The sequence below is a fragment of the Opisthocomus hoazin genome, chromosome 21, assembly GCF_030867145.1.
Source record: "Opisthocomus hoazin isolate bOpiHoa1 chromosome 21, bOpiHoa1.hap1, whole genome shotgun sequence".
Taxonomy (NCBI): Eukaryota; Metazoa; Chordata; class Aves; order Opisthocomiformes; family Opisthocomidae; genus Opisthocomus; species Opisthocomus hoazin.
The window spans coordinates 16,279,129-16,291,582 of record NC_134434.1 but is presented as its reverse complement, the minus strand read 5'-3'; the positions used below and the strand labels follow the sequence as shown (position 1 = coordinate 16,291,582).

The 12,454-nt window shown below is 69.3% G+C and overlaps 1 protein-coding gene across 3 annotated transcripts in view; it reads right to left on the bottom strand.

The window, feature by feature from the left end:
- The window catches only part of MXRA7 (matrix remodeling associated 7), a 31,394-nt gene extending 22,161 nt beyond the window's left edge, over nucleotides 1-9,233 (bottom strand). For all 3 annotated transcript variants that reach the window (XM_075440793.1, XM_075440795.1, XM_075440794.1), the window contains exons 1-3: nucleotides 8,920-9,233; nucleotides 2,302-2,397; nucleotides 415-475 (exon numbers count right to left, since the gene is read on the bottom strand). In XM_075440793.1, the coding sequence (XP_075296908.1) occupies nucleotides 415-475; nucleotides 2,302-2,397; nucleotides 8,920-9,201 (439 nt within the window). In that variant the 5' untranslated portion in view covers nucleotides 9,202-9,233. The remainder of the gene's footprint in view (nucleotides 1-414; nucleotides 476-2,301; nucleotides 2,398-8,919) is intronic.
- Between the last annotated feature and the right edge of the window lie 3,221 nt (nucleotides 9,234-12,454).

Below are 12,454 nucleotides of genomic sequence, written 5' to 3'. Positions count from 1 at the left end.
CCTGGCACGGCCCAGCATCGCCGGGGCTGCTCGGGAGAGCAGAGTCCCCTCCAGACACGCGCTCTGGCTTGGCACCATCTGCTTCATTTTCTTACGAGCACAGCAGCTGCCACCCCAATTAGTCAATTAATCATTTTCCAGTCAACTAATTGGCTAATCAGTTAAACACAGCTCTGGCTAAAGCCCCCAGAGATTGTCCTGGATGCGAGGAAGGAGCTTCTGGGGCAGCCTCATCACAAAGCCAGCCCATGGCGAACACCCGAGGGCAGCTGGGGAAGCACATGGGCTGCGGCCAGGGCAGGAACCTCCTCTGCGTTCCCCGGAGGAAGGAGCCCATCCCCAAGCACTCCGGGCTTCAGCCCCGCGAACCCATCCGCGCCCTCTCCTCAGAGCGCTGGCGTGCTCGGCACTCACCATCCTCATCCTCCGGCTCTCTCACCACCAACTCCTCATTTTCCAAGTCCGGATCTTCCTCCTGGGGGAGTTGAACAGAGAGCAGCTGTGAGGAGGAGGTGCTGTGCTCCACAACCCGCGCTTGGCCCTGGCGCCGGAGCCCACAGGGCAGAGACCGGAGCTCCCGAGGCGAGGGCTGGGCGCCCCGTCCCTGCCTCCTTCCAGGAAGAGACCAGCAGGATGCTCGCTAACGAGCGAGGTTCATTAGTCTGCCTTCCTCCTGCCATCTCCCACCCAAGGGCTGCGAGCTGCGGGTGCCCACCCATCCCCGAGGGGACGGTGAGGTTTGTAAGCAGGACCCGCTAGCCCGGCATCCCCAGGCGCAGTCTGGTGCCAGCACCCTCCCGGGCCGGCACCCCCCGCCGGCACCCCCCGCCAGCACCCCCCGCACCCCCCGCCCAGCCCAGGGACGCGCAGGGGGCTGCATCGCGAGCCGCCGGGATGCAAAGCTGTATCAGAAGTTTTGGGGGCTGCCCCCCGCAAGCTACAAGCAGCGTTATCCAGCCCAGACCCCTTCCCCTTGCCGTACCCACAGCGGAGCCACGTGGACGGCGAGCAGGGAGGGAGAGCAGCGCTCCGGCCCTGGAGACACGGCGATGCCCCCGCGCCTTCCTCCCGCAACGCGCAGCACCCAGCGCCCCAGCTGCGCACCCCCGCGAGCCGAGCCGGGGGGTCCGCAGCCCCCCGAGCACGCGTCCTCCCGCACCCCTCCCGGCCCCACACGTCCCATCCGGAGCGATGGGGCTGGACACAACACACGGGGCAGAGGGGAAGGAGCCCGGCGAGGCACCAGGCCGTCGAGGGGGACGCGGGAGAGGCGGAGGTGAAGGCGGCCCGGGGGGGACCCCGCGCGGAGCCGAGCGCCGGCTTTACACGACCCGCGGGAGCGCGGTACGCAGCCCGCGCCCAGAGCTCGGTCAGCCTGTCATCGGCGAGGAATGCGCGTTATTCCCAGCCCTTCGGCCTCCTCTCGCCGCCCTGCGCTCGGGCTGCCCAGAAGGACGTGCCGCCGACACCCCCGCAGCCACCGCCCCAAAGACGGGCACGTCCCTCCGGACAGCCAGGCTTCCCGGGACAGTGGGGAGCGGAAGCACCCCAAGGGTGGCCCTGGGGAGGGGATGCCCAGCCCCGGCCCCGAGGGCTCGGCCGCCAGCCTGGGGCAGAGGCTCCCCATCATGTCCCTCTCTCCGTGCCAGCCGGGATGCCCCCGGGAGCCGGCACAAGCAGGGATATTTCAGCCCGTTCCCCGCCCAGGCGTCAGGAACGGAGCATTTCTGAGCATTTAACAGCGGGAGCAAGCAGGAAATCTGGGTGCCAAACCCCCAAGGAAGGAAAATCTCACTGCTCCAAGCCAGAGGACGAAATGTTTGACGGGAGCGATGAGGGAGCAGCGGGGCTGCCAGGCGCAGGCGACGGCGTGGCCGTGGCCGTGCTGGGAACCCCCCGCTCGCGACAGCCGGTAGCTCGCCGCAGCGCAGCATTTTTCTGCCTGGACGGCTCGGAGCAGATGCCAGCACCTCCTTCCCCTGGTCCGTCCGCCCGCCCGCTCCCTCGCGCCCGCAGCCATCGCTGTGCCGGCGGCAGAGCCGCCCAGGCTGCCCGAGCGCGACCCCCGCTGCTGACCCCCAGCCCCCCGCACACCCGAGCAGCGCGTTCGCACCCGCAGCGCCGATGCTCTCTGCTTCAAACGGATCAAGGCTTTAAAAGCCCCCCCCCCCCCCAGGGGAGCGCAGCAGGAGGCTTCACCCCCTCCACGGCCACTGCTACCCCGCGACGACGTCCCACCTGTGCAGGGACACCGGCACGTCGTCGTGCCACCCTCCCGGGCCGGCTCGCTGCCCCACGCACCTCTGCCTTGCTGGAAAGCGCCGTGGGGCCGCATCCATCCTCCACTTCTCCCGTGTGCTCCAGGCTGGAGGCAGGCGAGGGACCCGGAGGCAGGAGCTGGAAAGAGGTGAAAGCTTTGAGCACCACCAGCGCAAGGGCACCACAGAATCCCAGAATCCCAGAATGTTGGGGGTTGGCAGGGCCCTCTGTGGGCACCCAGCCCAACCCCCTGCCCAAGCAGGGTCACCCAGAGCAGGCTGCACAGCACCGCGGCCAGGCGGGGCTGGAATATCTCCAGAGAAGGAGACTCCACAGCCTCCCTGGGCAGCCTGGGCCAGGGCTCCGGCACCCTCAGAGGGAGGAAGTTCTTCCTCGGGTTCAGCTGGAGCTTCCTCTGCTTCAGTTCGTGCCCGTTGCCCCTTGTCCTCCGCCTTCTCCATCACCGGGTAGCACCCCCTCGACACCCCCTGTCCCCCTGCTGCGGTCCCGGAGCTGGGGCTCCCCGACCCTCTCAGTCCCGCGACAGCTTTGAAAGCAGAATGGCCTCGACCCCTGCACGAAGCCTTCCCCCACCTGCCCCCAGCCCGCCCAGCACCCCCCAGCCCACCCCTTCCCCTCTGTGCCGGAGGGGAGCACACACGTGGGCCGGGAGCCGGGACGCCGCGTCCGTCGGCCTCTCGGTGAAACGCCAGCGCCAGGCTGGGAGCTGGCTTGGAAAACGGTCAGCAGGGACCGAATCCCCACTCGGAGCCCGGCCGTGCCCGCAGCCCCTGCCGCCAGGCCGGGGGGGAGAGCATTCCCTGCCTGGAGCATCTTGACACCCTGGGATCCTGCCCCGAGTTTTGGGGCTCCTCGGCCCTGCCGCGGGGGCTGCCGTGCTGGTTCCCCCCGCAGCGGGAGCTGGGGGCTGGGGGCTGCTCTGCCCGAACCGGGCAGTGTCCGGCAGCCAAAAACAGAGGGGGAAGGTGTTGGGGCAGTGCTGGGAGACAGGACCACCAAAGAGTTCGCTGTGGCACCCCGGGCACTGCTCTGCTACATGAAACCCAGCCCAGGAGGCTGTTGTGAGCGGTGGGGAGCGAGGGGAGCACGGACCGGGGCACGGGGGCAGGAGGAGCTGCTGGAGAAGCGATGACCTGAGTGCTGCGGCCGCCAGCCTGCGAGCCGGCGTCTCTCCACGGTCGCACGCCGACCAAGCAAGCCTCCCCACGGAAGAGAAAAGGGTGAGAAGCAGCACCGCGGGCAACCGCGCGCGCCATGATCCAGGAGCATCCGGAGGAGACTCGACACCGGCCGGCTGCCGCGGCAAACAAGGATGGCGTCGCCACCGGCGTCGGCACGGGGACGTGTTTGGGGGCAGCTGCCTGGCCCCGGCGCCGGGAACCTGCCCCACGCTCCCCGCCTGCCGGGATGGACCAGGGTGACGCATCCCTCTGCACAGCCTGCCAGCGGCTCCGGAGAGCCCAGCGCCCGCCGCCGCGGGGTTAAAACCCAGCAAGCCATTGACCTTAAATAACAACGCAGCCACGCGTCCACCTTGGCTGTCGGCAGCGCCGGGCCGAGGCATTCGTTGGGTCATCAGAAACGCGTTCGCCCTTCAGCTCCCGCGGCCGACAAGCCAGACGCCCGCGCGACGCCTGGGCAGCACCGGGCTCCGGAGCCGAGCAGGAGGGAGGAGGGGAGCTCCGGGGACGCCGGGGGCACGGGCAGCTCCGAGGGCCACGGGTCACTTGGGGAACGATGGCTCAGCCGCAGGAGCTTGGTGCTGGCCCCCCAAAATCCCCCCCCTGCTCTGCCGCCGCGAGCCCTCTCCCCGCCCCACGGGAGGCGGGGGCTGGGCTCCCCATCGCAGCATCATCTGGTTTTCAGCTCATGTCTGGCCGTTTCCTCCCCGCTTCCTCCATCCCCGGCGCAAACCCCTCGGCTTTCCCGTCTCGGCAGGGACGCGGGGAGGCCGGGGGGCTGGTGTCTGCCCTCGGTCATCGGGGCAGCCCCGGCACTGCGGGCAGAACGGGGACAGACAAGTGCCCCAGCCCAGCTCCAGGAGCAGGGAGGATCCCAGGCTGCAAAGCTGGGGGAGAAAACTGTCTCGGATGAAGCTCCCGGGCCCCGCGCGTTGCCATTTATGGCTGCGCTTTCTGCTCCAAGCCTGATGCAAGACGTTGCAAGAGGCAGAGAAAGCAGACAGCAGCCAGCCAGCCAGAGAGAAAAGCCAGCAGAAACAGGGGAAGGAAGAAGCCTTTAAAAAAAAAGGACAAATAATAATGTTGGGCAGAGTTTAGCCTTTAAAAAAAACGATAAATAACAATGTTGGGCAGAGTTTAGCCTTTAAAAAAAGGATAAATAATAATGTTGGGCAGAGTTTAGCCCAGCAAAGCAGCCGCTACGCCGGCAGCTCCCCTCTGCTCTGCCACCGAGCGAGAGCCGTTCTCCTGCCCCGGGTGACGGCCCCGGCAGCCGCAGGGTGCCGGCGGGGGACGTGCCTCGTGCCGAGCTGTGACCCCCCGAGCGCGGGGACCCTCTGCTCCCGCCAGTCCCCCCGTCACCGCTGCGGGTGAGGACGAGCCACGGAGCGGCTGGAGCCCTGCCGCAGCTCCGGGGCCACCCGCCCGCAGCGAGGGGTCGAGCAGCCCCGGGGCTGACGAGGAACGTCCCGTTGCGCCCGACGGCGAGAGACGAGGAGCCCCACGGCCGGGCTGAGCCCTGGCTCAGAGCACCCATCGCACCCCGGCGCAGCACCCCCAGCCCCGCGCCCGGACGGCTCCTTCGGTGCTGCCCCTCGCAAACGCCGCGGGTACCAGCGCCGGGAGGTCCCCGGCCGCGGCGGGTGGGCCAGCGGCACCCTCGGGCAGGGAGCCCTCGCCCCGCAGCCTCGCGTGGCCGGGCGCTTCGGAAGGCGTCGAGGCATCGAGGGCTCTGCGCAAGCTCCCGGGCCGCACCCAGCCCCCCGACCTCCGGGTCCCACTGGAGGGGACACACGGTGCCCCACGCCATGCCCCACACCGTGCCCCAGCCCCGTGGCAGCGCGGAGGAAGCCTGTGTGGCTGCCAATTAAAGCCAGACTAATTAGACGCGGTCTCCCTGGTGCCACGGGGAAGGCGGGCTGGAGGTATTAGAGGGGGAGATGCCGACTTCTGAAATTTAACGCAAGTTGGGAGCCGGGTGGTTTCTGCTTCTGCTGCCTGGTGTGCCCGGGGTGCTGGGAACCCCGGGAAGGCACAGACGGGGTGGGGGACGCAGGGGACCGGGGCAGAAGAGGCAGGTGACATCCCTGTCCGGGACAGCACAGCACAGCACGCTGTCCCCAATGGGCAGGGTTTACGCGACTTTCCCTGGCTACGATGAGCAGCCAGGGCACCTCCGAGGGCAAGGATGCCCCTTGCTGGGTCACCTCGAGCTGTCCCCTCTGTCACCCACGGGGCACTGCTCTCTCTGCAGCCACCAGCTGTGGTTAACTGGAGCATCTCTCCTACGAGGAGAGGCTGAGGGAGCTGGGCTTGTTCAGCCTGGAGAAGAGAAGGCTGAGAGGGGACCTTCAAAATGCTGATAAATATCTGCAGGGTGGGGGTCAGGAGGACGGGGCCAGACTCTTTCCAGTGGTGCCCAGCGACAGGACAAGGGGCAACAGGCACAAACTGGAGCAGAGGAAGCTCCAGCTGAACCCGAGGAAGAACTTCTTCCCTCTGAGGGTGCCGGAGCCCTGGCCCAGGCTGCCCAGGGAGGCTGTGGAGTCTCCTTCTCTGGAGATATTCCAGCCCCGCCTGGCCGCGGTGCTGTGCAGCCTGCTCTGGGTGACCCTGCTTGGGCAGGGGGCTGGGCTGGGGGATCCCCAGAGGGCCCTGCCAACCCCCACCATGCTGGGATTCTGTGATTCTGTAACCCTTGGCAAAGCAGACCGGCAGAGAGCCTGTCACTGCCCGCCTGCCCTCCCCACCTCAGAGCACCCTGGCCAGGACAGCGTCCCCGGTGCCGAAAACCCTGCCTGGTCGCTGCCGTCGGCCCCTTCCCCAGCAGAAAGACCCCTCCGAGAGCGGAGGGTCGCCGACCGCTTCTCACCAGAGCAAGACTCAGCAGCCCTGGTGATGCTGTGGTTCCCACCCGGCAGTTTTCCGTTAGGGGATCGCTCTGAGGCACTGCCTGATCCGTTAACGAGCTGGGGATGGGGATGAGAACAGACGGCGACACACTAATTAACTTTTTTCCAGTGACGGGAGCCAGCAGAGACAAGGGGAACCACTGCCAGCAGTTATGGAAACACGGACTCCGGGGCTCCTTTCCCTCTCTGCCCCTGCTTCGTTTCGTAGCTGCGGGCACGACGCTGCATCGGCCGCTTGTCCCGGGGCCGGGCAGGGGACCCTCAACCCGCGCCGCTCGGAGCAGCCGGTCGCACACCGCGGGGCCGGGAGCGGGATGCAGAGCTCCGGGCATGGACCACAGCCTGGCTGCTCCCTGCGCCCTTCACCCGTCAGCATCTGACGGCTGCCGCGGAGCCGAACCAGCCCAGCGCAGAGGAGAGGGGGGAAAAAAGGAAATAAAACTCTGGGAGTGCCAGGCACAGCCCTCTGCCTGCCGAGGCACCGAGTCAGCCAAGCAGCCCCGCGCTGCCGGGAGCCCGCGGCCGAGCGGACGCCATCCGGGAGCCTCCTCTGCTGAGTCACGTCGGGGTCCGAGCCCTCGGCCGAGCCCACGCGGGTCGGGCCGGGCACGCTTCCACCGGCGCTCGCTGCCCTGCCCAAGGCCAGCCCCGTCCGTGCCCGTACCGTCTGCTGGGCTCTGGCCTAAGCAGTGCTTCGGAGGAGGAGGAGGAGGAGGAGGAGGGGGAGGAAGCAGCTCTGAGGATGTCTGCAGGGAGCAGCTTGGAAAACCGGGGAGCGCAGGGCAGACCCTGTGGGCCAGGTCTCTGCTCGCGGGATCGGCCGCTGGCTGCGCAGCCCGGGCGCTGCTCCCCGCTCACACGCGCGCGGGGGGAACGCACGGACTCCCCCCGCCCGGTCCCCGTCCCCCCGGAGGGATGCTGCTCGGGGCCGGGGCGACCTGCCCTGCTGTGCTCCCGCAGCCAGCACCCATCTCCCAGAGGAGCAGCTGGCCAGGACCCTGCTTCAAGGGTGCCTTGTGTGGGGGTCCGCGGGCAGCGCAGGAGGGTGGTCCCGCGGGGCCCGGCCAGGCTCATGGAGGGCGCGGGACCCCCGTGCCTTCAGCAAGGGCTCGCCTGCGGGCACACGCAGCCCTGGGACCAAGCGGCTGAGCCCACCCCTGCGGGCCGTGGGCATCGCAGCAGCGAAACGGGGGCCGACGGCAGCCGGAGGGGAGGGGAAGCGTTCCGGAGAAGGCTCCGGCAGCCGAACCCGCGGGCTCCGGCAGCGCTGGGCACGGGCGCCTGTCCCGACGGGGCCCTGCGCTGCCTGCGCCCCAGCCTCGCTGCCCACGGCGGCCCCGGGGCTCGACCGAGCCCCTGGCACCCGAAGGCACCGGCAAATCCCGCGGCACAGGGACCGACGCGGCTTCCAGGACGCGGGGCGGAGGGAGGGGGCTGCCGGGCAGGGGAGAGCCGCGAGGCTCGGCGGGAGGGGAGGCGAGGAGGGGTGCGGGGCGGCAGCCCCCCGCCCCAGCCACACAGCGGTTCCGGGCTCGCCGGGGCGTCGCGGAGCACCGGGGCGCGTGGGGCGAGCGCAGCCCCCGGGCCTCGCCCAGGGCCGGCCGGTGAGGCGGCGGCGACGCCTCCCAAGGCGAGGGGGGGTCTGCGCGCTGCCCCGCAGCCGGCACGCGGCCGCCGAGGGTCGGCAACGCTGCTGTTGATGACCAGCGGCGCCTGCGCCCCGGGCCTGCGCTGCCCGGCCCGAGCATCCCCATGCTCAGCTGAGCCCGCGGGGACACGGGGCTGCCCCAGGAGAGACCCCCCAGGGGAGACTCCCCCCAGAGGACACCCTCCCCCAGGGGAGACCCCCCCCAGGGGAGACTCCCCCCAGGGGAGACCCCCCAGGGGAGACTCCCCACCAGGAGAGACCCCCCCCAGGAGAGACCCCCCCCCAGGAGAGACCCCCACCAGGAGAGACCCCCACCAGGAGAGACCCCCCCCCAGGAGAGACCCCCCCCAGGAGAGACCCCCCCCCAGGAGAGACCCCCACCAGGAGAGACCCCCCCCCAGGAGAGACCCCCCCCAGGAGAGACCCCCACCAGGAGAGACCCCCCCCCTCAGGAGAGACCCCCCCACAACAGAGACTCCCCCCAGGAGAGACCCCCCCCAGGAGAGAAACCCCCGCACTGCGAGTGTGGGCCCCTCCGGCAGCCCGGAGAGAGACGGTGCGGATGGGGGGAAGAAAGAAGCCCCCCCCAACCCCCCGGGGGAGGGAAAGGCTCCCCAGGGAGGGGCGTGCGGGCGGGAGGGGCTCGCACCGAGGCACGCGTCCCTTCCCTTAACCCTTCGCTGTCGCGATTATCGTTAAGAGCGTTCCTGGGCGGGGGGGTGCGGGGGTGGAAAGGAGCCCCAACCCCCCCCCCCCTCCCGGGGCAAACCCCGCCTTTTGCCCCAATCTCTCCCGTTTCAGAGCAAACCCCGGGCGCTGCGCACCCCCCCCCCCCCGCACCCCCCCCGCGGGGACATCGGGGCCGGTGCGGGTGCGGGTGCGGGGGCTCCGGCCTTACCTCGCTCTCCTCCGCCTCCTCCCGCTGCCCGGGCTCCGGGGGCTCGGCCGGGGGCTGCTGGGGGGGGCTGGGGGCCGCCGGGCTCGGCTCCGCCGCCGCCTCCTCCCCGACCCCCCCCGCCGGCTCCCGGCCCCCCTCGGCCCCCGGCTCCGGCTCCCGGGGCCGCTCCGCCGGCCGCCCCCCGCCGCCCCCCCGCAGCCGGACGAAGAGGGCGGCGAGGACGATGGCCAGGACGGTGCAGAGCAGGGGCACGGCCAGGGACAGCCCCGCCACCGCCGCCATCGCTCCCGGCCCCGCCGGCTGCGCGGCCCCGGGCGGAGGATGCGGGGCTGGGCGGGCTCTGCCGCGTCACCGCCCGGGCCCTGCCCACCCCCCCCCCCTTCACCTCCCCCCCGCACCCAGCCGGGCCCTGCACCCACCCGCACCCAGCCGGGCCCCGCCCCCAGCCGGGCCCCGCACTCCCCGCGTCACCGGCCGGGCCCCGTCCACCCCCCCCCCCGTACCCAGCCGTGCCCCGCATCCCCCTCCGCACCCAGCCGTGCCCCGCCCCCCCCCCCCCCCGCACCCAGCCGGGCCCTGATCACTCACACATCCCTCCCCGCACCCAGCCGGGCCCCGCATCCCCCCCCCCGCACCCAACCGGGCCCTGATCACCCCCCCCCCGCCCGCACCCAGCCGTGCCTCGCATTCCCCGCGTCACCGCCCGGGCCCTGCCCACTCTCCCTCATCCCCCCTCCCCGCACCCAGCCGTGCCCCGCACCCACCCGCCCACGGCTGCTGCGGGCACCGGCTGTGCCCGGCGCGGGGGTCGCGGGCGGGAGGGGGCTGCCGGACCCCCCCGGGATCGCGGGGGCTCGCGGAGGGTGCAGAAGGGACCTCGGGGACAGCCACGTCCAGCCGCACCCCAGCACCGCCCTGCTGGACCACGACCCCGGGGTGCCTGAACCCCCCGGGCCGGGGACCCCCGCGCCAGCGCCCGGCCGCCCCGCAGCACGGACGTTTTTTCCCGATGTCCAATCTAAGCCTCCCCTGACGCAAAACATCCAAAAACTCGTCCCCAAAGCGCCCTGCGCGTCGCCTGCGTCGCGGGCGGCTGTGGCGCGGGGAGGTCTCCATCGCCCGCGGGGCCCAGCACGGCTGCGGGGAGCTCCCGACAGAAGCAGCAGCAGAAGCGCTTTATTGGGCATCCATAACATCTATTTTATTAGATATCCATAACATCCCCTTGTCCCCCACCCCAGAGTCCCCTGCCGAGGGTCTCTCGGCACGCGGTTCCTTCGTTCTTCGGATTGATCGTCCTGCGTCGCTCACCCGACCTTCTCTCTTGGCCGGGAGTCTGGGTCTCGCTTCCTGCTTCCTTGCTCCTTTCCTCTTGTTCTTCAGCCACAGCGGCACAGCATTTTTTGCGCAGAAAAAAATTCAAGATCATCAAGGCCGCCCGCAGCCCCGCCAACTCCCGCGCGTCCGCGCCTCGCCGGCCCGGGGACGGGGAAGCCGGCGGGGCAGGGCGAGGCCGCGCGTCTGCGCCCGGCTGCGGAGCGGCCACAAACTGCCGTCATGGCCGCCGGGCACGCGGGTGCTGTGCATCACCGGGCTGTGAGAGCCTCCCGCCAGGCACCTCGCTTGTTCAACTTCTGCATCCATGAGGTGGATGAAGAGTTCGAGTGCACCCTCAGCCAGTTTGCTGCTGACACCAAACTGGGAGGAGTGGTGGATACCCCGGCAGGCTGTGCTGCCATTCAGCGTGACCTGGCCAGGCTGGAGAGTTGGGCAGAGAGGAACCTGATGAGGTTCAACCAGGGCAAGGGCAGGGTCCTGCGCCTGGGGAGGAACAACCCCAGGCACCAGTACAGGCTGGGGCGGACCTGCTGCAGAGCAGCTCTGCGGAGAGGGACTGGGAGTGCTGGGGGACGACAGGGTGACCATGAGCCAGCAGCGTGCCCTGGGTGCCAAGAAGGCCAATGGGATCCTGGGGTGCATGAGGAGCAGTGTGGGCAGCAGGGCGAGGGAGGTTCTCCTGCCCCTCTGCTCTGCCCTGGGGAGGCCCCATCTGCAGTGCTGGGTCCAGTGCTGGGCTCCCCAGGTCAAGAAAGATGAGGAGCTGCTGGAGAGAGTCCAGCGGAGGGCTACGAGGATGAGGAGGGGACTGGAGCATCTCTGCTACGAGGAGAGGCTGAGGGAGCTGGGCTTGTTCAGCCTGGAGAAGAGAAGGCTGAGAGGGGGCCTTAGGAATGCCTCTAAATATCTGCAGGGTGGGGGTCAGGAAGACGGGGCCAGACTCTTTCCAGTGGTGCCCAGCGACAGGACAAGGGGCAACGGGCACAAACTGAAGCAGAAGAAGCTCCAGCTGAACCCGAGGAAGAACTTCTTCCCTCTGAGGGTGCCGGAGCCCTGGCCCAGGCTGCCCAGAGGGGCTGGGGAGTCTCCTTCTCTGGAGATATTCCAGCCCCGCCTGGACAAGGTCCTGTGCAGCCTGCTCTGGGTGACCCTGCTTGGGCAGGGGGTTGGGCTGGGGGACCCACAGAGGGCCCTGCCCAGCCCGAACATTCTGGGATTCTGCAAAAACTGCAATGGCCGGGAGAGCGGCCGAGGGGCTGCCCGGTCCCTCCAGGCCCTGCCGCCGCCGCTTTCCCCCCTCCGGAGGCTGCCGGGAGGATCAGCCAACCTCTCCCAGAGCGGGCTGGAATCAGGCAGCTGAAGCTATTCCTGCCGGGGTAGAACCAGCACGGAGCTGTCTCCCAGCCCCGCGCGAGGGGAGCAGACGTGGGAATCCGCCACCAAAGTTCCCTCGAGGGAAAAGGCTTCAGAGACATCTCTGGGAGCAGAGAATTTATTGACTGGCTAAGACCAAACCACGAACAAGGACGAGATGAAATCCCCGGGGCGGGAGGAAGAGAGTGAAGCCATGATCCTCGCTGCGGTTCGTCTTCGTGGGTAATCCTATCAGGCAGGCAATCGTTAGCGTATGGCTAATTGTATTCTTAGTAACAACCAGCCACGGTACCTATCATCCCTGCTCCGCACAGCGTTGCATTTCCTGGGCCCTGGGCATCAGAGCTGCCCTGAAGCTCAGCCAAAACGCCCAGAGACCGGCAGCATCGCAGCGCTGTTGGGTCAGCACCTTTTTTTGACGTAGATTTGGTCGGGTCTTCTCCCCTCCTGGCCCGATCCGCTCTGTAGCTCAGCAAAGCTGCTGGCTTCCAGAAGCTGGGCTCGCTAGACTGAAGTAGTGGAAAAGCATGAGGGCTGTGGCAGCCAGGACTGCTCCCCAGCGCGGCACCGAGGGGTCTGGAGCACGGCAGGGCTGGGATTCTCTCTAAGGAGCTGCTGGAAGACCCTTCCAGGGGCAGGAGGAGCCGAGAACCTCAGCCGAAGCGTTTGTGGCAGAGCCGTCGGGCAGGACGGGGCCGTTGCTGGCCGGAGCCTGAGGTGCGTGGCACGTCGCCGCGTGGGGAGAGGCAGGGCTGGAGTCAGCGGGTCGTCTCGCTGCGTTGTCTCTCTTCTGGTTTTTGAGTAACCTCGGGGCTGAGCTGAC